The sequence below is a fragment of the Pseudorasbora parva genome, chromosome 24, assembly GCF_024679245.1.
Source record: "Pseudorasbora parva isolate DD20220531a chromosome 24, ASM2467924v1, whole genome shotgun sequence".
Classification (NCBI taxonomy): domain Eukaryota; kingdom Metazoa; phylum Chordata; class Actinopteri; order Cypriniformes; family Gobionidae; genus Pseudorasbora; species Pseudorasbora parva.
The window spans coordinates 16,820,651-16,848,124 of record NC_090195.1 but is presented as its reverse complement, the minus strand read 5'-3'; the positions used below and the strand labels follow the sequence as shown (position 1 = coordinate 16,848,124).

Genomic DNA, 27,474 nt, shown 5'->3' with positions numbered 1-27,474 from the left:
AATACTGTTGTCGGACAACTGGACCCAGTTTCTAGAAATCTGGCTAAGATAGCTAGTATATGCCATTAATCAGAAGTTCATTTCAGGATAAAGGCTTAACCAGAATATGCTCCTTAATTGGAAATTGACTGCAATACCAACATTTCTTTCTATACAACAGATAAATACCTGTATAGACTCAGTTTGCTGCACAGGTTCCTGGGTAAAATAGTCTCCAGGCAAGTCACTAGGGTCCACACTGACCGCAACATCTACGGTATCCCGGTGCAAAGACAGGCTGTTCCCACAGTTCCTGTAGACATGCAGCAGGTCTGGAGGTTTGGGAATGTTTAGACCCACATCATCCCATAACTCAAAATCCTGCAGAAATGGAATAACAGGAAGTATTTAATAGTAATTATCGTAAGTATTTAATTTAGCAATTAAAATAGTAATATAAATAATCCTATAAAAAGTGATGTATTTAAGGGACGTTTAAAGGCTTACCTGATCATCATTTTCATCTGAGAATGTGATGGACGTTAACTTGTATTCATTTTTCAATAAATATTCATTAACTAAAAAATTTAAGGCTCTCTTTTCAAGAGGGCGAATAGGCTCCTGGAAAAATAATTGAAAAAAAGTTAATCCCGTGTGATTCAAACTAATTGTTCATTACGACAAATGATTTATAATGAAAAATGTATTATGTTTAGGTTTATAATACTATAATAACAAACGGAAAATGAAGGTAACCTGAATTTCAGAACTGGATTTGTAGTTTTTTCTCTCTTGAGAGGGAATCTCGCATTCTACAGAGAAGAAAGAAACAGAGAGACCGAGAAACGAGTGAGCTGGAATTTGATTTATGGTGGACATTACAAACTGCCTTTAGGAAGGAGAGCAGCTCCTACAGCAGAAAGGACTGAAGTGTGTAAAAGTTGAAAGTACGCCACCTGCAGCCTGAGTCAAGTTGGCACGAAGAGCCTGAATGGTCTCCTTGGCTTTCCGCAGTTCAAACTCCAGAACTGGACCAGGGGGAAGTGGGTCACACACAAACAGGCATCCAACCAAGAGAAGGGAACAAAGAAACAAAACAAAAGGGGGGGAAAAAAGAACAAAGGATGGCCATGAAAAAACAAAATCAAAAAAAGAAAAGAAAAAACGACAACTTTTGTAAGAAGCTGAGGCAGAACCAAAACAGGGACATGCACACTATGGATCTAATGAACACATGCAGCAGAGGTTGCTGAAGAAGCTGCCAAATTACGAAAATATTTACACATTTATTTTGTTGGAAAATTGACTATCTGCTGTCTGACCAGGGATTTAGAGCAAAGCAAAGTCTATGGCCCTGTTTACACCTAATATTAAGAAGCGTTTCGCTCGATCAGATCACGAGTGGACGATGCAAAATACAGGTATAAACAGGGTCTAAAACGTTTGGAGCTTGTCCACTTTTGACCACTTCCAGAGGTAGTCGAAAACGCATTTGACTACACTGCTTTTGTACTGCAAACGAAAGACTGCTTACTGACACAAACATTTTTGGGAAGCATGCTAGCCAGATGGGATTTAACCTGCCAGACGAAGACCCAAGTTTGGTTTGAAGATGATGATTTCGAACACAAACTCAAAAAGCATTCGTCTAGTGGCTATCAAAGCAGAAATGAAAGTTACTGCTCTCCATATGTTATTCAAATGTAAATTGCTTTAAAATCATCCATTAGATCGAAAGATCTGAAAAACCCACATTCGCCCATAGATCCTCCCCTCCAAATCAGGACAGAAGTGGTTGAAAGTGGACAAAAGAAACAAACTAAAACATCAGGTGTAAACTGGAATGGGTCTGAAATATTATACAGTATTTGGTCACACATTATATTAGGTGTCTTCAACTACTATGTACTTTACCTCAAAAAATATGTTAGGTATCATATTACAGTTTACTTAATGTGTCCAGTAATGTAGTAATGCAACATTTTTTGCTGCTATTTAGGTTGGATAGGGATACGTTTAGGGACAGGTGTGGTGATATAAGGCTGGATTAAGGTCTAAGGAAAGGCTTAACAGTGTAATAACATGCTGAGTTAAAACAAACAAACAACAACATTATTTTAAGTATGTTGTAAAAACATGTACAGAATAAGTGTGTATCAAAGAAAGGCATTACATTATTAATTTAAATGTTAGTCCAGTAGTTAAAGACACTTAATACAAAATGGGTCCCAGTATTTTAACAAAAAATAAATTACACACTTCGGTTTAAATAGAACTAATTGGTCTATGTTCTTTTTTTATAAGGAGAAAGCGATCAAAAATAAACTATGCTTTCCTTATGAAGACTAAAGAAATCCTTGCACCTCATAGGATTCCATACAAATGTTTATTTTAACAGATCAATAATCCAACCCTATACAGATGTAAATCGTGTAAACACAAAAATCTAAATCCATCTGCTGTTAGTATTTGATCTTTGTTGTAAAACAGAGCATTTCTATTGAAAAGGGATTTACTAGTGTATGCAAAACCCCACAGCAATCCTGCTGCTGTGGACCTGCTAGGCGAGTTCTAACAGAGGCTGCATCTCATTCCGCTCCCTAGTTCCCTAAAACTGGAATGTTTGGTCCGATCAAACAGACGAGCTACTGGAACTCATATTTCTAAGGAAGTTAATGCTGGTTCTGATAGAAAGGTGTCAGAATACAGTATATTGTGAAGATGAAATTTGACATTAGCAAGTCTTTATCCACTAATAATTGGGACACAAATGACTCTGTGACAATATTTTGAATGAAAAAAACAACAACACGGCTATATAACATACAATGGCCGATGTTTTTCTGGTACCACATAACATTTCTAGAATCAGCTGATACTGACTGATTATAATGATGCATTCAGGGAATTTCTAAACTGAATTTTTCTGGAACGATTGTGATCATGAGACAGCCCTAGGAATCTTTGGGCAGTGTACTGAACTAGGGAACGGATTTAGACACACCCTAAGACACTTGGGAAACAGAAGCATGGAGAGCACAGGACAATTTGCATGACTCTGTGCAGATGATCGGCAGATGAAACTCCCACAAGCTCTGCTTCCTAATATGTATAATAGAACACATCATCTACCTGAACAAGGCCGGATAAAGAAACTAGGAAAAAAACGAAATAAAATAAAAAGATGGAAGAAGAATAGACAAAGGAATCATAAGAAAGCTAAGAAAAAGCAGAGCTCAAATGGGACACTTACACTACTGATCATCAGAGCACATGATGCAAGTTAAACAAATGGAAAAATGTAAGAACAAGCAAAAAAAGAAGTGGCAAATGTGTTCTTGTCTGGATGGTTTGTGGTCCAGTATTGGAAAGAGAAATACTGGAATAGAGACCCATCAGACAGCCAATAAACCCCAGGTCAGACAGCCAGGGCTGTGCTTATTGCCGAAGGGGGTCAAGATTTGGAAGGAGATTTCCAATTTGAGGTACAAAAGTGACATTTTGTACAAAGCAATCTTATTCTGCTGCACGGTTCCTTAGGCTTTCTACTTACCCATAAATAGCTTTCGATAAAATCACATTCATTATAAACGCATAAAACCTTTGGACATCATTTAACCTTAAAATTGCTGGATTTAGTGTATGGACATATTACTTAAAGCAAATCAAAATATTATATATATATATATATATAAATCTATTTTATATGTTATTTTCACATGGCCCTATATTATTAAATAAACAATATTCACAAGCAAATTAATGTTCCATATTTAACTATTCCATTAAACAGTGTAATTTTCTGAAACATAATAAATAAATAAAAAAAGGAATTTAACAACAACAAAAAAAATTGTACAAAGTTTGAATAAAAATGAGAAAACTATTACTTTTATAAATGTTTTAAAATGTAATAAACAAATAAATTAAAATAAAGGTGTATATGGAATAGCTTATACAGAAGCATTGTTCTGTTTAATTCAACGTTAAAAATAAAGCCTTGGTTTTAATGGACCTTAACACTATCAGAAAAGGCTAACATTTTAAAAAGACTGCAAAAACAATACATTGCTGATACTTTGTAAACAATTAATTGATTTTACTGTTTAACCAGTAGCCAAGAAAATATCTGCATACTACTCAGCTCTGAAGAGATGTGTTTGTATCGGGGATGTGAATTTTCACAGTAATTAAAAAGTAACAAAAAAATTCCAGCTAGGACAAAAAAATAAAATAAAAATCGATATCTACCAAGATAACGTAGGAATCTGAAGCTTGGGAGGGATTCAAGCTAATGCAGGAAAAAGCTAAAGGAACAGTATGGCAAACATAGTCAAGTAAGTTTTAAAACAGGGAAAAGACAGGAGAGGAAACTTCGAAACCTTTTGCTTAGAAAGAAAGAAGGAAAGCAAGATAGTCATTGTCAGTACAGCCCAATTAGAAAGAAAAGTTAAGCGTTCGTGGCTATTTGTTAACCCTCCTACTCATCTATAGAAACCGCTCATCTATGAGAGCGCTGATGAAAGCAGCCAGTGAACCTTACTGTTTGTCCCATGTGAATTCACATCAATCATGAATGCCAAGAATCTTGTGTCATATACGGTAACACTGACCAAATCGCCTCTCGTAAAAGAGCTTTACACAAGCCACTGAACCACTAATAGTTTCCAGAAAATGGCCAGTGAAGCCAATTCCTTCTCATTTTGCCTAAAAAATGGCCCCATGCTGTAACTGCTGAATTGCGTTCTTGGAAATTCAGGGCATTGGCAATTAGAAAATGTAGCTACTGTCAATTGTGGTCTAATATGACGATCAGTGCATGCAAAATGTTTCAAATTAAATTGACTAAAGCCTTCCAGTGTTAAAAGTATTGTGTGACACAAAGTTGGAATTCAAGAACTCTAGCATGTTTATAAACCACATGACAAGTCACTGTGGCTAAGGAAAATTTATTTAACTAGTAGCCAACTGTCCCAACATGGCGTTTAGGGCACACCGCAAAAATATCTGATATGATTTTCAAATATGATCATTAAGATCATCTGCAAAGTAATTTTCCAAGTGATAAAATCTGAAATCTGATCTGACCTTTTAGAGAAAAAAAGAAGAAAGAAAGAAATATCGATATGATGCCATCACAAAGCTGGGAATCGAACCCACAACTTTCGACCAGTACAGCAGGAATATGAGGCAAAAAAACATTTTATTCTGAACTAATCATATGCATTGGTTAAGGTGCACAAGTCAGAATAACCTTCATCATTCTGACATCAATATCATCCTTACCTGCCACTCTTTCATCTGACTCCCTGTTGCCATCATCTGAATAACGTGCGAAATCCAAGGAGTCCAATGTACTGATGCTGCCAGCTCGATCTGGAAACAAACACAGAATGGATGTTAAATTCAGTGGTTCCCACCGAACTAAAGGGTTTCATCTTCTACCCACAACAAAACACACCCTTATTACACAGAACACCAAACTACCCCTCACAGAAAGTAAAGTGGTTATATTTCCATTTGTTTCAGCAAACTAAAGCAGTCAGCAGTTACAGAGAATAGGCTATACGTAGGCCAAAACTTTCCAGAAGCACAAATTCTGTCTGCTGGAGGGAAGATACAAAAGTACTGCCAACATCAAGCCCCCCACATGGACTCCCCCATTTGTGCATGCATGTCATTGATTGTAGTGCGTCGTGTACACTGGCATGGTAACATATTATTCAGCAGAAAACCACATTTATTTATCTTGCAGTTTTAGATCAATAAGAGCATATAATAATGGTGTTCAGTTACCAAACTATTTGTATTACAGATTCCACATCCACATTATTTGCATATTTCATATGCTTAGACACTTTGCTTATGATACGGAAAATCCGCAGAAGTCTTACTAAATTCACAGGTAGCTTGTTTCTATATTGGTTCTATATAAAATTGCAGATACAATGTAAAGTATTTGCTCTGGCTCTTAAATAATTTTGTTCCATTATTATTGCTTGTGGTCATCTGTTGACGACACGCAGAATGTGGCTGTTGGTCTGTGTTGAGTTTGTCCCGCCCCTCCTCTGGGATTGGACGGCTTGGTGAAAAGTGACAGTGATGAGCGCTGCGTTTTACTCAACTCTCAATTTAACTCTCGGCGACCAGTAAAAAAACGCAGAAAGCTCAGCGCTTGAGCGAGAAATACTTGCCCAGCCGTTCTAAAAATGCAGCGCTCCCATTGAAAACTATTGAAAACGCCAGCCAGCAGCGTGAAAAAAAAACGCTTTGGTGGACACATCCAGACATAATCATCCAACAGTTACACATTAGCAACTCTACATTTTCAGAAAATGTGTATATATATATATATAAATATATATATATATATATATATATATATATATATATATATATATATATATATATATATATAAATATATTTTCAATGTATTCACTGACCACCTTAATTGCATTTTGTGTCACATCACCTTTCCTTTTAATTACACTTTTTAATCATTAACCAATTGTTGCTGTTTTGAACAAACTTGCCTGATACAAGACGGCTGCTCAACAGTTCATGGTCATTGTTGACCATTCATCTCAGGTGTAGAATGTCTAAGAAACCACTCTATTTGTAACATGCAGAATGAGGCCTGGCATTGTATCGTTTCCCATGAATGAGGTCATCTTAATGGCAGTATGTCTGTCTGTATATACACCTCCACGTCAATAGTACCTTTACAAAGTCACCCATACCGTTTGCATCTGTTGCTGATGAAAGTCTGGAAGGATGGACCATTTCTTCAATAGGACTGAGGAATTAATGTCCGTTTTTCACAAAAACATGCTGAAAAGTGGACACATCTGACCACAGCACACATTTCAACTGTGTTTGGACTGAGGGCCCAGAGAACTCAGTGGCATCTCTGCATAGAACTGATGTATAGCTTTCGCCCTGCGTAACATATTTGAGTTACATTTCTTGACACAGTGGCAGATTGTGTAAAATGACAGCAGTTTTCCAAACAACAACTGAGCCCATGTGGCAGTTAACACAGCAGCATGAAGGTTACAAGTTTAACAGAGGTTTCCTGCCTTGCCCCACATGGACTGAGACTTTCTCTGGATTCCCTGAATCGTTTCAAAACATTATGTATAGTAGACAGTGAAATACCTATAATTTACTTTCTTGCAATGTGATATTTTAATTGTTTGACAATTCTCTCATGAAATTTGACACAAAGTGGTGAGCCATGCCCATGACCCATCTTTGGTCGCAAAAACTGAGCCGTTACTGGTTGTTCCTTTTAAAATGAATCATGATACCCTTACCTAGTACAAATTCACCTGCTAATTGTGGAGTGTTTAACAGGGATCTCCCAAAATCTTTTCACTTTTATTTAGCCTTTGTACAACTTTTTGTTGCAGCCATCCCAGTATTGTGTACATTTAAAAAATACAATACATTTTTTCTTTGTTGTTTTCTTTGTGCTTTTGTCAATTAAATAAAGGTTCAAGAAAACAAACAAAATCACAGATTATTTATTTTATTGCATTTTACAAAATAAATTCTGGAATTAAGGTTGTACTATTACACCAGAATAACTAATAATTTTAATGAAAAGTAGAAATCAATGTCTCGCACTGTTTCTGCACCTACAGCTCTGCATAATACTTTTAAAAGAACCCAATGCTAGAATTAAGTGGTAAAAGTTTAATTTTAACAAGACAACTGATCATTTTAATCTGACTTTAAAAGCTTGATCGGAACATTTAAGTGTGGAATGCTTTGCAAAGAGGCTGTTACTAAAGAATGGGAAGCCAACATCAAACATTAGCGAGTGTAGCACATCACATGCAAAGAGGGTGTTAACAGATATAGAAGTTTTAAAGACACAAAAATTGCATAAAACAAGGGACAAAAAGTACACAAATTATAGAAAAAAATAAATAAAGGGAAAATTGAAATGTTAAAATATTAAAATAAACAAAAAAGGCCCCTTTACATTCCTGTGCTCTCATTTCAATTTAGTCACCTACAAGGATATGCCACCATCTTTTCTTTCGGAAAACCATGAAGCAAATTAACTAATGATAAAACTGCAAGGATGACAAGTGAATATCCAGAAAAAAGAAGAAGAAATTTAAACAAGTGTAAAATAATTAGGCTCTTTAAATTACTGTGCTTTTACTTCATTTACAAGCAGACGTGGACAAATTACACAACTTCATTACTTAAGTAAAAGTAAAAAGTACTGGTCAAATATTGTATGTTACAAGTCAAAGTTGTATAAACAGTTTTACTTTAGTAAAAGTACATAAGTATTTGTTTTGAAAAGTACTTGAGTATCAAAAGTAAATTTCCTTTTTTATGTCAACGCATTATTTTATTATTGTTGTATAAATGAACACTATGCCATCATGATGGTTTAAGCCAGTCAGTGATGCTCCATCAGACATACTAGCATACGACTAACTTAAGCTAATTTAAATACTTGTATAAAAGTGACAAAGCCCTTTACAAAGCTGCTGTCACTTCAAGGCCGAATGCACGGATCCAATACACTGATATTCTCCAACTGTTTACCTTCACTTAAAACATAATCAACTTTGTTTATGTAAATACTCGTCAAAATTAGCATTTTGACATCAGTCATCTTCCTTTTTGCTATTTAACTATAAATCTGCAAAAAAAAAAAAAAATGTTGAGAAATCACTGAACTTCACGTGACCCTCTAAGAGTGATTCCTGATAGGCTTTCTGCAAAAACCCAAACACATTTTAAAGAAGAAAAAAAATCATCCACTGACTTTCAAAGCTGCTACAGAAACAACTTTCGACTTTGAGTAATGATAGAAATGTAGTGGAGTAAAAAGTATGATATTGGTCTTTCAAATGTAGTGAAGTTAAAGTCATAAGTTTCCAGAAAAAATAATACTCAAGTAAAGTACAGATACTCAAAAAGTGTACTTAAGTACAGTACTCTCAATGGGTCACACTGCGGGAAACATTGATAAGTTGTTTAGTGTCTGTGAAAGAACTATGCGGCCGTCATTTACTGACAACTCTCCTCAGCTGGTCTGATTCTGCGTGCATGAGCTTCATAGACTGTGGTGAGCTCTCAACCAATGATGCGCTGAAGCTACACAATGACCGCCCTCCTCATTTCCATGTTGCACACGGAAAAAGAAAAATAAATGAATCAATCGATCAATAAATGTAAAAATAAATACATGTGGAAAAAATAAATGTAAAAAATAAATGAACGCATAAATATAAAAATAAATGTTAAAATAAATGTTAAAATTAATTAACAAATAAAAAGTTAAAAATATATATTTTTATAAAAGCATAAAATAATAAATTAAGGGAAAGATAATACATACAAAAAATGAAACCTATTTATTTAATCAAGTCGTTTATTCTGTTATTTATTTTCCTATTTTCACATTTATTTATCTATTTATGTGTTTATTAATTTACATATATGTATATTTATTTATTTATTCATTTATTTACTTATTCATTCATTCATTCATTTATTTATTTTTAATTTGTGCAGGGTTGGTCCTCCATACTGTCCACCTCTGTCTACAAGGCAATAGCACCCTATTTGCTTTTACTCAAGTTAGCTAAATATCACAGTGACTTGAACATGTGTCACATGATGGCAGTAAAGCTCATGCTCAGAGTCTTGTGACTGCAAAGCAGTCTATGTAGAGGAGGAGCAATATCACAACCACCAACAAAAATGACAACCATTACCGGCCTTGAAATAGCAGCAGAATCTTTTTTTTTTTTTTTTTTGAAAGCCAAATGTGAACTTGAAATGCGGTTGGGTAAATGTCAAATAACATTCTGGCAGTTAAATTAGTGAATCTTCCATCACATCCCTGGACAGAGAAGTATTGATGAGGGGACTGACTCGTCTCAGTGTTGCGACTCTCTCTGGGCGTGACTTGAATGACAATGCTGATATTCGACAAGTGAGAGTGCAACGGAGCTGTGCTGAATAAACATCTTGTCAAACTGGTTGACAGGGAGGGGTTGGCGGTTCTGAAGGCAATATGTAAGCTTGACCTATGTGTAAGAAACTTCCTGCAAGGAATGATATTGAAGAGCTCAATAAGAAGAGTTCAATATGTCAGATGAGTCATGGAACACGTGACTCATGAGTAAGCGATAAATATGCACACTTTACTTCAGTGTGTTTATTTTCACAATCAACACAATATTAGAAAATAAATGGTCATGCTTGATGTCAAAATACTTTCTCTTATTTAAGGTTAATACGCAGAAACTAGAAGTAAACCATTTGTAGGTTGATGTCAAGGAAATGGGTGACATTATGGTGACATCAAAAATGATGCACTGCTATTAAAATTCTGGATAATACTGATAATTCTATAATTACGTTGCTGATAACCAATAAATTACCGACATTTAAATTCTTCACTAGTGTGAACAAATGAATGAATAAAAGCCAATAAAATAAAAAACATTCAAAAACAAATTAGTCATGCTACAAGTGAATTTCACAAAATTAATACATGGATATTAATTTTGAGATTTGCTGAATATTACATGTAACAGTGTTGAATCATTAGTAGTTTCAAAGATTCACTTAAAGATAAGTTAGTTATATGACTGCAAAGGTAATCTAATGTAAAAATGGGGGAAATGAGCATACAGACTGTTTATTTGAAATATTAAGTATAGGAATAGGATCAGGACATAAAACAGACCAGATTCAATCTATAAATCTCCAGCATGAGCTAAAATGCTCAAAATACTGGAAGCATGTGGGCTAGTCTCACGTAGCCAGATCTTCAGACTGACGGCAGAAAAGTATGGACTCCATAGCAGTTTTCTTTAGCTAAAAAGTGCCTAAGAGGATGCTTGGCTGACATGTAAAGCAGCCAATCACAGTCTGTTTGGTTCAGTGTCAAGATTAGGGGCTTGAAAGTCAATGTCCCTACAATCAATGTCCCTAAAATAACAGACTGGTGTGCAATTCATTCAAAAACACTGCAGTGAACTTCACAAACTTATGAAAATCCAGCATTTAGTATCCTGTTAATTGCTCATTCCCAAAACACGTCAGCTTTCTTTTTCCATAAGGAGGTTTGGCTCCACAACAGTTTTGTTTCAAGGAAGACCATTAGGGTGTTTTACACTAGCAATTTTGGTGCGCACCCAGGTTCGATTGATGTCAGAGTTCGGTTCGTTTGGATAATGTGAACGTGGTTTTTCAAGCTCGGTTGTGCACCCGAGTCTGTTTAAAAAGGTTGTCTGGGGTTCGGTTCATCTGAACTCTGGTACAGTTCGCTACTGATGTGAACGCAATTGTACTAAATCGCGCACCATTACATACTGAAGTAGGGCTGGGCGATATGGCCCAAAAAAAAAATCCCCGATTTTTTCACCAAAAATTCGATTTACGATTTAAAACGATTTTTTTCCCCTCCTACTTAAAATCAGTCTGCAGAAGACAAAGAAATTGTTCAAAACAAGTTTTAACTTTATTTTGTTTAGGTAAAATTAAATATTTGCAGCTTGGTAGAAGTGTCACCTGGGGTGCAAAACTTTCCGCATGTGAATAACCCCGACTATTCCACAGTATAAATGGGCACCATATCTTTTGCAATATACAGTATACATATCAAAGGTTTATGAATTGATATGCAGATAAAATTAACTTTTATTAACAACAGTAATGTGCAAAAAAAGTATAGGGAAAATTTAAATGTAGCCTAATGCTCTTATTAAATATAGATTAGCATTGTTCTTCAATAGTCTCACACTGAACTGATCGACAGCTTCAGTGATTATTAAAGGAGCTCTTTACTTTACTGTAATTTAGTCACAATTTGAAGAAAAGTTTAGTTTTTCCTGAGACTGTGACTTCGTACTTTCCATACATTAGGGAGTGAAAATCGCTAATAAATCAATAAGTGCTCTTCTGCTGGTTATAGTGGTGGGCATTTCATATCTTTTTTAAAATAAAAATGCTACAAAATAGATTAGGCTACACATTTAAAAAAAATAAACTAAAAAAAACATTCGACTATTTCTTTCACAAGACCCCTTTAAACTTTTAGTTTTACAAACCATCACATTAAAAATAACATTACAATCGGATATCTAGAGCTTTGAAGTGCTGGAAATAAGTGTGAAGCTCTTGAAAACCATTGGAAAGTGCTTGAATTTCAATCTCAAAAGGTTGTACGAATCCTGAGATAAATAATGACAACAACATTAAATCCATGTGGTTTTACTACAGTACAATCGTGGTAAATGTTGGTGTTTTGTGACTGAAACCCCTGACCTTCGCTCAGCTCTGTTTGATCTGATATCTGTGGTTTATAACAGAATTCTGCGCCGATCGCTTCCACTAGATCACAGTAGCGATGGTGTGGTGAATTTAAACGGTCTCTCACTGGATCACCAGCGCTGTGTATCGTGTCTGTCACGAGATTGGCCCGTGTGTGAGCTCGCGCTGCGTTCGTGTCAGCGCAGCTTTAAATGAGTAGGCTATAGCGCCTAGCGCGGTTCCGTTCAGACTTCAAACACACTTTGCAGCGGGGTATTGTTAATTGTTCTGTGAAAAACTGAACCAATTACGAATGACACGGTATGTTGTTAGACGCGATCCTTGTTGTTTGTGTACCTCTGTGGCAAACGCGCGCGGGGAGGGCTGAGCCATTACGGGAGCTCAGAGGGGAGCGTCGGCGGATTTGAAAGAGAAAACCGATTTTCATTCACAAAAATCGTCGTAAACTAAAAACTCGAATTAATTCATAAAATCGATTTATCGCCCAGCCCTATACTGAAGCTTTGGTAACAAAACCAACGGTTCAAAAACAAAAATATAAAAGTAACGGGAGCAACGCTATGCATTTTGCCGCCTTCATGCTCACCGCCGTTACTAAGCAACCGGGTAAACAGCTGCTGCTTTGATGACGCAAACGAACCCCGGTTCGGAGTCAAATAATATAATATGAACACAGTCCAGTGCTTACAGGGGTAGAGGGGAGCAATCGAACTCGGGTTCGGTCCAGGCAATCGAACCAAGTGTGAAAGCACCCTTAAAGAACATGACACACATTTTTCATTGTGTGTGGCATACACATCACACGTCCAGCCGACTGTATGTGACATCTGAGACAACATGTTGGCTAAACAGCTAGTCTTCAGTTTCAAATGTCAGATATATATTTATGTAGAACTACCACATCTAAATATCCTGCTTTATGTTATTTAGACAAGAATATGATAACAAGGGGTTGTTTTTGGCTTACTATCAGTTAAAACGCATCACTATCAGAATTTGAGTGTTTTGATTTAGCAATAATAGGTTATTCTAACAGGAATCTTAAGGAGTGATAAACATTCAAGGCTAGGAAGACATCATGGTTTATACAAACCATGAGCCATTTCTTCTTAGAAACAGGTTAATAAAATCATTAAATTATGCATTAGCTGCAAAGCAAAATGATTTAAAAATTAAGAAAAAGGTTTGGGATTTGATCAGGGCCACATAAACACAGAGGTTTGGGTCTACAGGCTTAGGAAAGGCCAGTGGCATTGGAGATAAGTATTAAAATTGATCAATGCAATGTACAATGTGTTGGATATACAATAACACACTGCATTTCTTAGTTAAAGTTCTCTCATTGGATTGTGCCCACTCTCCACAACTTTTTACAAACAGCTTATTTTCCCCTGAAAGCAGCCTTTTCACTATTTAAAAACACAAAATAGGGGTTGGAAAAAAATACACAGACTAGTAATATACACTACTGTTTAAAATTATACAGTAAATAATAACAGTAATATTGTGAAATATTTTAATAATACATGTGATGTTACAGCTGAATTATAGTCTTCAGTACCACTTGATCCTTCAGAAATCATTCTAATATGCTGATTTAGTGCATTTCTTATTATCATCAATGTTGAAAAACTGCTGTGCTGCTTAATATTTTGCAGAGAACTTTTTTTTAGGATTCTCTGATGAATAGACAGTAAATCCTAATGCATCTTTGCCAAATTAAAGTATTAGTGTGCAAAAACAAACAAAAATAATGACTATTCAACCATTTTTGAGCAAACAATTTTCAACAATTTTTGAGCAAAACAAGTACTCTCGTCGCTTCGTGAAATTATGGTTGAACCAATGTAGTCACATGGACTATTTTAACGATGCTTTTAATACCTTTCTGGACCTTGAAAGTGTTAATTCAATATAGAGGAGCCTGAGAGCTCAGATTTCATCAAAAATATCTTAACTTGTGTTCCGAGTGAACAAGATCATATATGGGTTTGGAATGACATGACAGAGTAATTAATGACAGAATTTTCATTTTTGGCTAAACTAACCCTTTAATTAAAGGCATATATAGTAAGTCAATGGAGATCTGCAGAATGTTGTACAAATAAGAATCAGTAGAAGTTTAAATTAATTTATAATACTACATGAGGCATAATGGATCTGATCTGTTCGGTGTGTGTCATGCAAAGCTAAATAAAAAGGCTAGGGGGAGGTGAGGGGCACAGTCAGTTGTGTGGTAAAACTAGACTTTGATGACTACCCGACAGCTGCTCCACAAAAACTGATCCAATTAAGTCTGCAGTTTACAATATCCATTCAGCAGAGCTTCAAACCCTCTCACATCCTAAACACAATGAAGCCTTTTCATCTCTTAAACGCTTCTCTCCATTGAAGGGTAAAATATCGGGGAGACTGTGTGAGGTGTTGATAATGTCTCTTCCTGCACTGACGTGAAGAAGAGCAGTAGAGAGCCATCTGCTCCCTCTCAGCTGGTTGCCAGATCCTCCTTTGGGCAGAGGGTTTGCTCCATAATGCTAATAAAACCTCTGTGTTCTTAGAGCCAGGTCAATACAGAGCGACCAGCGGCAATCAGGCATGTATTTAAGAGCCATTAAAGAGCACTAAGCATATGGTTGAGTCTCTAGGTAATCCAGTTGAAAAAACACCATTTAAAAAAAGAGGGATTGGCTGATACGAACAGGCAGCCCAGGTATGTCTCTAATTTCTATAGCATCCCACTTTTCCCCAGAGAGCGGTGTCACTTAAGACATTGGACTCGGCTGATGAGGTCATATCCTATCTTTCAATCCTAGAGACCATTATAGAGGTCTTAGAATTAGTATCGTTTCATTTTTGAGACAATTATTCATCAAATCAAGATGACATCCCTTCTTTTTATATAACAAATGAAGTGTTCATGTACTGTCTGTGGGAAGGTATGAGTACATGCAATATTAGAGATCCTAATAATATCAGACCTAAGCCTTTTGGATAAAGGAAAGATGGTTGTCATAAATATTCAGATGAATTAGGAAGCTGATTAGATGGATTAATGATTGTTTTGAACCGTGAATAAGCCTGCATGAAAGCAGTTTTCAACATGCCCACCCACATGTTCAGTCAGCAGCAGGCTGAGAAAATGTGCAGCTGATGTGCACGTATGCCATGCAATCACACAAAAACACCCCACATAAAGAAAGGAAGAATAATTGTAGCTACGACCAGGACAGAGACAGACCTGAAAGCATTTGGATGAATGTTTGATCAGCATTTCCTCATTCAATCAAACTGTAGACCACAAGCTCCAATAACCACATGAAAAATTCATTATGTTACCTTTGTCATTTAAAAATCATATGGCACACTAAATTTCGAAATATTGGTAACCAAGAAGAAGAACCATTAGAGATCAGACAATTGACATTTTGCTGACCCCTATACATATAATACATTATTAATTACTGGTATTATACATATTCATTTGGAAATGAGGGTTAACGGTCCACTTTTGAAGGGTTATTTAAATTGGGGGAAAAAACTCCCTATAGTTAAAATGTCACTAGGTAATTTTTTTCCTCATCGTTTATGGATTATTTTATTTAAAACTGTCCCAACTTGCATTAGTAAAGAACAAAAGCTTGCTTAATCATATAGCAACAGTTGCTAAGTTGGAATGATCAATAGTATTTGAAAGGTGGGGATTTGAAGGAAATTGTTTACCCAAAATTCTGTCATCATTTACTCACCGTGATGTTGTTGCAAAACTGTATGCGAATGGTTCTTTTTTTGGAACATAAAATGAGCTATTTTGAGAACTCTGTCAAATTTTGTCCATATAATGGAAGTCAAAGGTATTTGGTTGTAAATATTATTATTGTTATTATTAGTGCAACAGAAGGAAGACAATCATGCAGGTTTAAGACATTAAGTAGAGTAAATGATAACTGAAATATCAATTTAATGTATTATTTTTTGCAATATGTTTTTTAAGAAGAAATGGCTCCTTTTAACAAAGGGTACATTTTCTTTGATCGATGGAAACAAATGTTGTTAAAAAGGATCTACACCGGGTAGGAAGTTATCATTGTCAATCCACACTTCAACTACATGCAACCTTGTAATAAAGAAAAACAAAACCAAACATCATGCTTTGAAAGGCAAATAGTAAGAATGAGCCGAGGACACTCTCAGATAAGAAACTTAATTTAGGAGCAAAGGTACAAGAAAGAAGGATCACAGAAAGTATTCCTTGATTACGCCAAACAAAGTGCATTAATCCCATCTGTCACTTCACACAGTCAGGTTTTACATACCCCTCGTATGAGCATCTCTTTTTCTCCTCTTTCTATCCTGCACCTGCACAGCTGGGGTCAGTGGGAAGACTTCACATCACATCAAAAAACAAAGACAATCCAGTCCTAAAACAAATGCCTCCCATCAAGCCTGTGTGCAACATCTTGAATGCATAAGACTGAAAAGCAATATGAAATGAACAGGTTGTATATGTTTGAACAGCAACTGTGCTGGTGTATTTTATTTTTGTGAAAGAAAAAGATAAGAAGCTGCTGACCTAGACAGCATTTTGGGGGGTTATTTGGGTGCTAACTGTTTTTTTTTTTAAACATCTTAAACCAGCCCAAAATGGTCTCCCATGCTGGGTTATCTGGTCTTCCAATCTGGCCAAGTGGAGTTCAGCTGGTTTAATTACCTCGTCAGGTGTCCAAAATTCTCAAACCAGCCTAACCAGGCTAGGAAAGCAGTAAATCATCTTAAACTGGTTTAGGATGTTTTAACATAAAAAGCAGCTCAATGGGGTTTGCCCATTACCTCATGTAGGAAGACTACACTTTACAGGGTTATTGGACCTACAATGAACATAATTATTTGACTACTTACTAAGCGGACCTCCAGGACCGACACCTTGCTCTTTGCATGCGGGTGGAGTTCCGCTTTGCCTTTCGAAGTTGCCTGGATTGGAGAAATAATCCCGAAGGCGAGGCAGCTCGCGTCCGGCTTCTAGGAGCTCTGTGTGCAGCTCCAGGGCCGTGAGGATGTACTGATCCCGGAGCAGCTGCGCGGCGATCGCATCCAGCGACACCCGTGTCTCTGCGCTTCCTACTCCGATTCCAGCCATTGCAGCGGCCGACGCTGGTATACCATCCACACTCGGGCTGGTTCGGTTGCTGGACAGCAGAACGGCTGGCTCGGAATACGTCGGGGGAGAGAAGGGACCGAGGCTGTGGCCTTGCGTTTCATCACTTGGGCTGCGCTCGGAGTCCGCGCCATCCTGCCTGTGCTCCGCTTCCTCCTCCGAATCACTCACGTTAAACGGGTTGACATTACCCGCCGCCATTTTGCGTAAGGTGTTCAGCCAGCTATCTGGCTAATATGTTTCTCCGTCTTCCTGGACGGATGTCAAGAGCGCTTTATTGCTCCTAATCAACGGGGCTTCTGAAAATATGCTTTGGTTGGTGGGGCCCGTGGGGCCGAATGTCATTTCAGCACCCCGCCTCCTCCCTGCAAGACCCGAGCGGAAATTACGTCAAGCTCCTCGCGTAACTGGGATCCGATCCGCCCCTATGGATCCGCCAAAGAGACGGTGAAGATCCAATGAATGAATGAGAAAACATAATAAATCGTTAATTTAACGTTAATTTATCCAAACCAATACAACAATCAATACAATACAGTCTGTCTATCTATCTATCGTCTGGCATTTACAATTATGGAATTCCAAAACGGACAAAATTATAAATAAATAAATAAATATACAAAGAAATAAAAATAAAAACATTTTAATTTCCTTTTTTTTATGTAGGCTATTGAGATATATATATATATATATATATATATATATATATATATATATATATATATATATATATATATATATATTATTATTTAAAAAAAAAAATTAAGTAATAAAAACATAAAAAATATTGTGCTCATTCAAACTGTTATACCCCCTCAGACTTTTGAGCCACCTGCGTTGTTAACCCTCAACGGACCTTGGGGCAAAATCAAAACAAATGGGGCAAAATCTTTTTTATTTTTTATTTTAGAAAATATTTTCCTTAATCTGAGCAGTAGGCCTAAGGCTTGGCTACTTTTTCTAAGTTTACCACCTGAACACACAAAAAAATTATAACTCGATTTTAAAATGTTAAGTGGTTGGAAAAAAAACTCCTTAATTGGGCCTTCCTGGACAGAAATGGACACCCATATGAATTAATGGAATTAAAGATTTCAGAGCTTTTTATTTTTTTTATTTGTCAAAACAAAAACAAAAAAATCCAACACAATGATGATCATTCATACACATAAATGAAGGGGTGAGTCTGTACAAAATTCTGAATGTGGCAAACACACACACACACACACACACACACACACACACTTAATGCATGGTCAGATAAGCATGTTTTGGCATTTTTGTATAGTCTAAAACAACAAATATTTTTTATTATTATTTACAATTTTAACTTGTGATAAAATGACAAAGCAGCCTTTATGCTTATTGCAGCCGTTGGGTACTATTATTGCTATCTAGTGGCTACTGAAAAAGTTAAAATGTATACCAACATAGGTCACCAGATGTCACCAAAGTCACTACATTTTTAGGTTTTGGCTCTCTGAACATGCTGGAATTGTTTTTATTTTTTTTATTTTTTTATTTTTTTAATGAAATTAAATTATTATTAATTATATACAAATATATATTTATAACAAATATATATTTTACATAAAAATATGGTACTTTTAGTGGTAAATAAATTCAAAAATATAACAAAAAAACTGCATAAATTGATAGTTTTTATATTATTGAACATATTGATATAACATTTATAAAAAAAACATTTTTTGGGGGATCACACATTAAACCATAGTGCCCAAAATTGTCCACAAAGCACCAAAAAAGGGCTGTTAAATGAAGGTCTTTTGAGGGGTTTAAAGTAACTTCCAAAAACAACATAGACTTAGCTATGCATCATCATGTGTCAATTCCTAAGATTGCTATTTTAATTGGTTATTTCAGTAATATTTTAATTCTTATATTATTAGTTTACTTGTGTATTAAATGTGCTAGGCTATATAAATAAACTTGCGTCGCCTTCAGTAAATTAAATTGAAATATTAAGGGCCGATTAATTTCCATGTTCTGGTTAAATAGGTTGGTGTGCGAGTCTCATGGACAATAAACGCAAGCTCTTATCAGCTCCAATCCAACACATTTACATTAAATACAGTGTTGCCACAGTTACTTTGAAAAAGTAATCTGATTACTGATTACTCCTTTGAGTTACTTTACAGATTACTTGATTTTAAAAGTAACTAAGTAAGATTACAAGTTACTTTATTAGTTACATTCAGCATTTGCCGACAACATCACTGATTAAATGGCATCACTGATTAAATATGATTAATAGTGAACATATAGGCATAATTTATGGGAGGGGTGGGACATGTCCCTATCAATTTCTGCTGGGGTCGATGCCATAAAATAAGAAATAAGAAAAAAGTGCAATGAATGAATGAATGAATGATTCAGTCGGTCTCTCTCTCTCTCTCTCTCTCTCTCTCTCTCTCTCTCTCTCTCTCTCTCTCTCTCTCTCTCTCTCTCTCTCTCTCTCTCTCTCTATGATATCTGTCTGGACCCATGTTTATTTCTTAGGAACTTCGTGCTTCAGAGAGCTTTTCTAGTCTTTATCTGTTCTACTGGTAAGTGAGAGTAATTAACAAATATAATATAATAATAAATATGTAATGAATCAATAACACTTCAAAATACAAATCAGCTCACGACCTATTAATCTCAAATGTAAAATATCTGATATCAATTAAAATGTATGTGTGCATTACATCTGCTTGGCCATCAATAGATGTCCACGTGGTTGTTGTACACAACCAGGCATTTGTTTGTGCCATCTGCTGGACTGAACCAAGCATAGCATGTTTTCAGTTCTGGTACTCTGACCAGATGGTACAATCAATTCTAATTTGCATGTACATTACTAAACAGTGATGCAATCAAATATATCAAATAAACACCCACATAATTATTGGTGTTACTTTGTGGCTCTGTTATCATGCATGTGTCTCTATTCGTTCTCTTTAAGGTTTGTTTTAATTATTAAATTATTTATATTTATAGTGCTGTCAAATCTCAATTAATTGCATCCAAAATAAAAACGTGTCTTTATATACATGTGTACGGTATATAATTATTACCTATATATAAAAACACAAACGTATGTCTATATTTAAGATTTTTTTATATTTATATATAAAATATTTATATCTAAAATAAATTATATAAATATATACAGTATATAAATGCAAATATGCGTGCGTGTGTGTGTGTGTGTGTGTGTATATATATACTGTTAAATGGGTTTATATATTTATATTTATACACACACACACACACACACACACACACACACACACATATATATATATATATATATATATATATATATATATATATATATATATATATATATATATATATATATATATATATATATATATATATATATATATATATATATATATATATATATATATATTTATATACACACGTATTTTGTAAACCCAAACTTTTATATTGGTTGTGATGAATCGCAATTAATTAATTTTATTTTGTATTTATTTTTGCAATAGTTTTATTTAAGTTTAATTATTTATTATTGCTATGGTTTATACTGTTTAATATGCCATGATGTGATCAGTCAATAAAAGTTAGACTTTTATTTTGAAATGCATATAGTCCATATAGTCAGCCGAGAACAACTTTTGAATGGTGAATGTTAGTTAGTAGGAGTAATTCCACATAAGGCGTAAAATTCTATGAACAGACATCTCACATTTGCTCACTATTAAGACGGTCTCTTAAAAGTTTCAGATAAACGAAAGTCGGATCAAAACCCGGACAAGCAAGATTTTTAACAAGTACAGGCAAATGGTCGGCACCTATCTTACTGGTTTATTTAGTTTGACCATTTACGATTCGGAATTGCGCTCATAATGCTATCTTCGATGGGCTGAACACTAGGCTTTGAGACATAGCCATTGTGTGAAGTGTGGGAGGTTGAGGTGCGTGTGTTGTGTTGAGTTGTTGCCTAACAACCTCTGCGTTTGCAGCGCCTGCAATCCACATCCACATCGTCTCCATCTTTTCCTCTAAAGTATTTCTTCATTTCCATGTCCAGAGAGCAGCATATTCAGTCTATGTTATCGATAAGAGATATATGTGATAAATGCTTCTTTCCTGTCAAGAGCTGTTTATTAACTGCTGATTCTGGTTTGGGAATATGAATGTCAACATCAGCAACTTTATGGAGGAGAGAAAGGCGAGCACACAAGAAGCACCGTACATGGAGATGAAGGTGAGCTTAATATCTAATAATAATAGTGCTACTTGGGTGGTTTAAAATAAAACGCATACGTTTTTATGTCTTTTTATTTATATTTCAAAAAATGTCATTGTTTTATAACTTGTCCATCTTTCATAGACAAGTTTTGGTAACAAGGAGAACATAAAACCTGCTCAGAAAATACCTTCACGACCCAAACAGACCAAAGGCAGGCTATATTTAAATAAATGTATAATTTCAGGCAAAATGCATATACAAGTCTATTTGATTTTTTTTATTATGTAAAAATGTCATTGGAGATGTTTCATGTTGTCTTCTTATTTCCAGAAGAGAGTTTTGGCCTCAGTTTACCTCTGGGAGAGGAATATGAACGAAAAAAGCAGAAGTTAAAGCAAGAGCTACGTCTTGATTACCGACGCTTTGTGTCTGAGGTGCAGTATACCTCTCTTTTATAAATTTGTTATATAATAATGCTAATAATTCTTAAAATAACTATTTAAATCATAAAATAAAGATTTTGACACATTTTAACTATAGTTTTTAAATAGTTTGTGATGCTGTTATTTCATATTTTAAAAAGAAATTAGCCATTTTAATCAAGCCATTTCTTATTTCTTTCTTAGAAAAAAAATCTAATGATTGCTGATCCACTTCCACAGTCCCGCATGATGTCTCTCCCTATAAAAGAACGGAGATCAGCGAAGGTAAAGGTTATAAAACATCTGTTGTAACAAAATTCTGCACTTCGTGCCATGACCTGGTTCAGTCCGTTGCACAAAGACCCACCCTTTCTGTTTGGCAAGCCCTCAGTGACATGAAAAATGATTTGCTTACACTTAGTGGATAAGGTATCTTGTGGCAGCCAGTATATTGCTGGACTGCAGATCTGTTTTGTGTAACATTTCAAATTTGTACAAACTTAAAAGAGGTCTTATTTGATAATCGTTTATTATTACCATTGAAATTCTCTCTTAAATTTTATTTTAAAGGTAAAATAAAGACTATAATGCCCTTTTACTAAGGCCACATCCACACAAAGGCAGAGCTTTCCCTATCTAATATTGTTTTCCCCGTCTCAAGTAATATCTTTGTACACACAAAACCATGGAATAATGTAGTATACATGCCAGACCAGTATGTGGCACTGTAATTCTTCCTCAGAGATACACTAAAAACGGAGAAGACTTGGATCATGTGAATGCGGTGTCTGACAAGGTTCAAGATGTGGGGTGATAACACCAAAATGTCACGCAAGGGTGTCATTTTCAGATTTATCCACTCACCCGGTTTTAAAAAATAGCGTTTTCAGGCTCCCAAAACACCGGATCCATCTAGCTGAAACGCTGTTACGATACAATATTTTTACGTATACAGGTAAAGTTGTCTCTGTGTGTATGGGGCCTAAGTCTTGATTTTGTTTACACATATTTTACATTTTTGCAGCACCTCTCTTCCCAGTCTGTCAGTGACGCTCTATTTAGTTCCTGTCTCAATAAAGCCCCTCCTTCCGAAATGCGTAATGTGCTCTAATTGGTCGGTTGGACTAGTGTGTTGTGATTCGTCTACCGCTTCAATCGTGTTTCTGAAATGTCACGCCCCTTACCGTAAGGCCAGGTGTCCACCAAAGCGTTTTCCCATATTGTCCCTCCCAATTGTTTTTCAATGGGAGCGCCACATTTTTAAAACAGCAGAAGCGCAACGAGCCGTTATACATTTTTGGATAGAAACAATACAGAAACAAACTATCTGTGAAAAGAGATACTAAACAACTATACTTTAGATACTAAACACTACCACAGATATTATGTATCATATTAAGCAAAACATCTCAACTGAAAAAATGATGTGCTGCCAAAACGCTTTCAAGTACCAGGTGTTTTCAGCAGAGCGTCTAGCGCTTTCAGCTGGCTAAAAATACTTAGGTGGACACGCATGTTTTAACACGCTACCAACTCAACCAGGCCTGCCCTCTTTTTGTGTAAGTCTTGGGTGGGAATTATTTAAAGGGGTACTTCAGCCCTGGGAAGATGAATCTTTAAACTGGGTATTTAAACTGGGTAATTAATGTAGTAGAAATGTGAAATTATTTTTGAATTTGGTGCTTTCTAGACTGAGAAAAGACAGAAAATGTATTTTTGTCTCATGGGAATGAAAGACAACAATTCCCAGAATGCTTCACTGCCCTGTGAGGCCAATCCCAAAGCCACCACTACTGGATTACTGTGACTGAGTTGGAGAACAGACACTACAATTAAATACTGAACGTGTCTGTTCAATATAATGAGTGAGTCACCGCGTAAGTGTCATAGCACTGAGCACTAACTGCAGGAGTGAGATTACATTTAACATCATAAGATGATGAGATCGTGATGAGAGCTGAGGTAATCGCGACTACACTCGCGGCATACATTCACAACGCGAGTTCAGTCTGGCGCGTTTCAGTTCATGCCTTTGGAAGCTTAACTTTCATAGAAATTAATTTGAGAAGTTAAAAGACTTGCATTACTCTCTGTCTCAGCATAGTTTAGTTTCCATGAATGCCTGCAGCTGAGTGCTGTGAGTGTGATCTCTCATCCCCATTGCGTGGGTATAAAACATGCGGAAATAGCTCCCTCTGCTGGCTGTAGTCTTCAGCTTTTGGCCAAACATTCCTCCTATGACACAAATATCGTCAATTTGCGTCAATGGAGGAATTTTTCAAGAAATAAAATGCATAAATCTCTTGTCTCAGGGGGATATGAGGGGGGGAAGCACAAACATTTGAATATACTCCAGGGTTTCTACTGATACAAAGCCATATGCTAATCGCTGAAGTAACCCTTTAAGGGTGGAACATTGTGACGCGTAAATGGAAGAAAACCCTTAAGGACAGTGCTTACTGTCCCTTTAAGTGGAGTTTGTTCTTTATTATTTTGCAGACCTTTTTCATTCACAAACAGCAAAAATACACACTAAAGATTAAAACGCATAATAGGTCCTCTTTAATGTAATGGTTTTGTCTTTTGTGAATCTACCCAGGAAAAGCTGCAAGATGAGAGGAACAAGGAGTATAATCTGTTTCTCAGAGGGAAAGAGGGAGGGCAGAAACTAGGGAAAACGTCAACTACTTCACAGGTTTGAATAAAATTTAAAAAAAAAAATTGTTCAATACAGCAACACTAGGAATAAATAACCTTCACAAATGTCCTTACTGAACCACAATTTAAGTGTTTTTAAAACTTTGTAGATTTGAATCCTCTGATTCTCAGCTTATGTTTCTGTCAGGCCCTGGAGAGAGATCGTTTTGGCTCAATTACTCCAAAGTACACTGTTGGTTCTCCAGAGGAACAAGCTCAAAGCGGCAGTCAGGGCCCAGAGAACATTGTGTTCTCAAGGAGGGATGTTGCTACTCTAACTGAGCCCATTTCCGGAGTGCCTAAGGTATCAAGGCCACGGAGACATTGGGCGGAGACGCCAGATCGCTGGGTAGGCCCTCACCGAGATCACACCAGTTCTGATGAGGAGATGGAACTCCTAGAGAAGGAAAGGCTTAGAAACGTACAGGAAGACACTGGTGCAAATAGGAGAGGAGGAAAACACAGCTCACACAGGTGCATCTTACAAGTTCTCTCTTCTACTTCATGTTATTCTGGTGGCACTCAGAAGTTGATATCTGTTTATATTTTAGGAAGCATACTAAGAATCATTTTCTTGAGGGACTTCCATCTCAAGTTAAATATACAGGTTATAATTAGGCCCATGTGGAACTCTGACGAAACTCCACAGATTGGCACACAATTAGGGCTTGTGAAAAAAAAATATTGTGATAAGCCCTATCATACACATCAATATTTATCACATGCTTTTCACATATCTGTTAGACCTTGAGAATAAATGTAAACTTGTTTGTTTACAATTAAATTCCATAGAGTAGCTTTCAATTTAGTCCCATAAAATCAATTTTATTTTTCCCGAAATTCTGTTTTGTGATTTAATACAAATTTATACAAACTTTTAACAGTTTAATCAAGCCTTTATAATGTAATCATAATCAATATAACAATTATTTTACATTTAAACATAGCATTTTTAATATTTTTCAAAGAATATTCTGCACAACAGAACTGTATAAATTTTAAACTGATGAAAAATATTTTGATTTTATGATATTCCTTAGAACTAATAATATTATTATTACTTTGATAAGCACATTTTAGTATACAGTAGTGAAATATTTGTCATAATTTCTTGAAGTTAAACCAAACATTTATTTTGACAGTTTCTTCATGAAATCTTTTTTTTCATTTCAGTTTCTGTGTATTTGACGGTAGTTTTTCTCAATGAAAAGGTGAAAAGCTTGTGAAGTGACTCCCAAGTTCATGTGTTCATGATATTAAGGCGGCAGGCGCTGTAAATAGCATGTGTGAGTTTGTGTATCAGACAAAACCACGTCATTCATCCATACAGAGACACACAGAAATCATTTATTAATCAATAATAGATTTTATTTGTAACGCACTTTTCATTCCAGATAAGCTGCTACAATAGAAAAGGAAAATAACAAAAATGAATTAAAAGTCAAAATATAGAATAATAAAAACAATCAACACATAAAAGTGTATTAGTGACATTCACTGACCGTCTGTTGTCACTTTTATTTCTGCTGTGTGTTTTAATACATATTAAGTTAAAATGTCCACAAGCATATCATCGTTATCGATGTAAACTTTATCTTGATCTCGATATGATTTTGTTTATTACCCAGCCCTATACACAATAATAATGCTTGTCATTCACAAAATATAACGTGATTCAGTCCCATCAAAACTATATACGCAATATAGCAGAATAGTCCTGATTTCTAAAGTAAATGAGCCAATCGCTGGGGAGTGATGATTGGTGATCGTTACCAAGGTGATTGTTTTTTATGACAAAATTGTTAAATTATTGTAAGTGATTTTTAACATAATTATTTTTTTAAAATTTAAATACTGTTGATTGCCATGAAAATAGCCAAATGCTGCTTATATGGCATTAAATCATAAACAAATAAGTAAATAAATAAATATGTTTCTATGGTTGCATTTATGTGTTAAAAAATACAATAGCAATATTGTGAAATATTTTTTTTATATATATAACTTATTCTAGTGATAAGACCCTACATTTCCAGAAGCCATCACTCCAGTCTTTAGTGTCACATGACCCTTCAGAAATCATTCTTTACTGTCACTTTTGGTCAAATTAATGCTGCTTTGCTGATTTTTTTTTTTCTGTTTATTATTAATCTTCCTTTTATTTTTCAGAAAACAATCTTAACTCAAATTTTTTCAAGGGTAGTGTAATATAATGAATACACGAAAAGAAGATGGTTTAAGCAGAAAAAAAGCTTACACTTATTTTTTGCAATAATTTCAAAAAAGCACATTTGCAGATGGTGTTTTTCATAACTTCTTATAGAGGATGTGAAATTAACAGTCTGACTATATCTGTGAAAAATAACTCATCACCATAGCAACATTCATATAAAAATAGCTTAAACAGATGAAGAGTCAATATAAACAAATGTAGAGAGTAGAAGGGTTGTAAGCGTTTTTAGAGGATGCAATCTCTGTTAAATGTGACGTCTTTCTTACTAGACAGTTATTGTAGACGGCTGTCCCCAGGAGAATAGACAGACCCTGACAGCACATCAACTCAAGCCCTGATCTGTAATTAGAGTAATCAGGGTTTAAAGCCAACTTTACTTTTAAGTGAAATTACTTCAACTTTTTTTCAGTTTAAATAAAACAGCAGTGAATCAAATAGCTAAAGTGGCAA

The 27,474-nt window shown here is 35.5% G+C and overlaps 2 protein-coding genes across 14 annotated transcripts in view; one reads left to right on the top strand and one right to left on the bottom strand.

The window, feature by feature from the left end:
* relch (RAB11 binding and LisH domain, coiled-coil and HEAT repeat containing) overlaps positions 1-17,771 on the bottom strand; it is a 64,442-nt gene extending 46,671 nt beyond the window's left edge. For 8 of the 9 annotated variants that reach the window (XR_010901387.1, XM_067434581.1, XM_067434582.1 and 5 more), the window contains exons 1-6: positions 17,195-17,771; positions 5,266-5,355; positions 936-1,007; positions 736-791; positions 487-600; positions 169-360 (exon numbers count right to left, since the gene is read on the bottom strand). Coding sequence is in view for 8 of the 9 variants with exons in the window: in XM_067434581.1 (XP_067290682.1) it covers positions 169-360; positions 487-600; positions 736-791; positions 936-1,007; positions 5,266-5,355; positions 17,195-17,651 (981 nt within the window). In the remaining variant the exon portion in view is untranslated. The remainder of the gene's footprint in view (positions 1-168; positions 361-486; positions 601-735; positions 792-935; positions 1,008-5,265; positions 5,356-17,194) is intronic. The other variant, XM_067434588.1, reaches the window with a different exon arrangement.
* A 107-nt stretch (positions 17,772-17,878) lies between these two features.
* LOC137063458 (centrosome and spindle pole-associated protein 1) overlaps positions 17,879-27,474 on the top strand; it is a 33,559-nt gene continuing 23,963 nt past the window's right edge. For 2 of the 5 annotated variants that reach the window (XM_067434592.1, XM_067434589.1), the window contains exons 1-6: positions 21,076-21,687; positions 21,814-21,883; positions 22,003-22,106; positions 22,299-22,379; positions 24,694-24,789; positions 24,940-25,265. In XM_067434592.1, coding sequence (XP_067290693.1) covers positions 21,613-21,687; positions 21,814-21,883; positions 22,003-22,106; positions 22,299-22,379; positions 24,694-24,789; positions 24,940-25,265 — 752 coding nt within the window. In that variant the 5' untranslated portion in view covers positions 21,076-21,612. Of the gene's footprint in view, positions 17,898-19,970; positions 20,018-21,075; positions 21,688-21,813; positions 21,884-22,002; positions 22,107-22,298; positions 22,380-24,693; positions 24,790-24,939; positions 25,266-27,474 lie in introns of those variants that run through there. The other 3 variants (XM_067434593.1, XM_067434591.1, XM_067434590.1) reach the window with 3 other exon arrangements.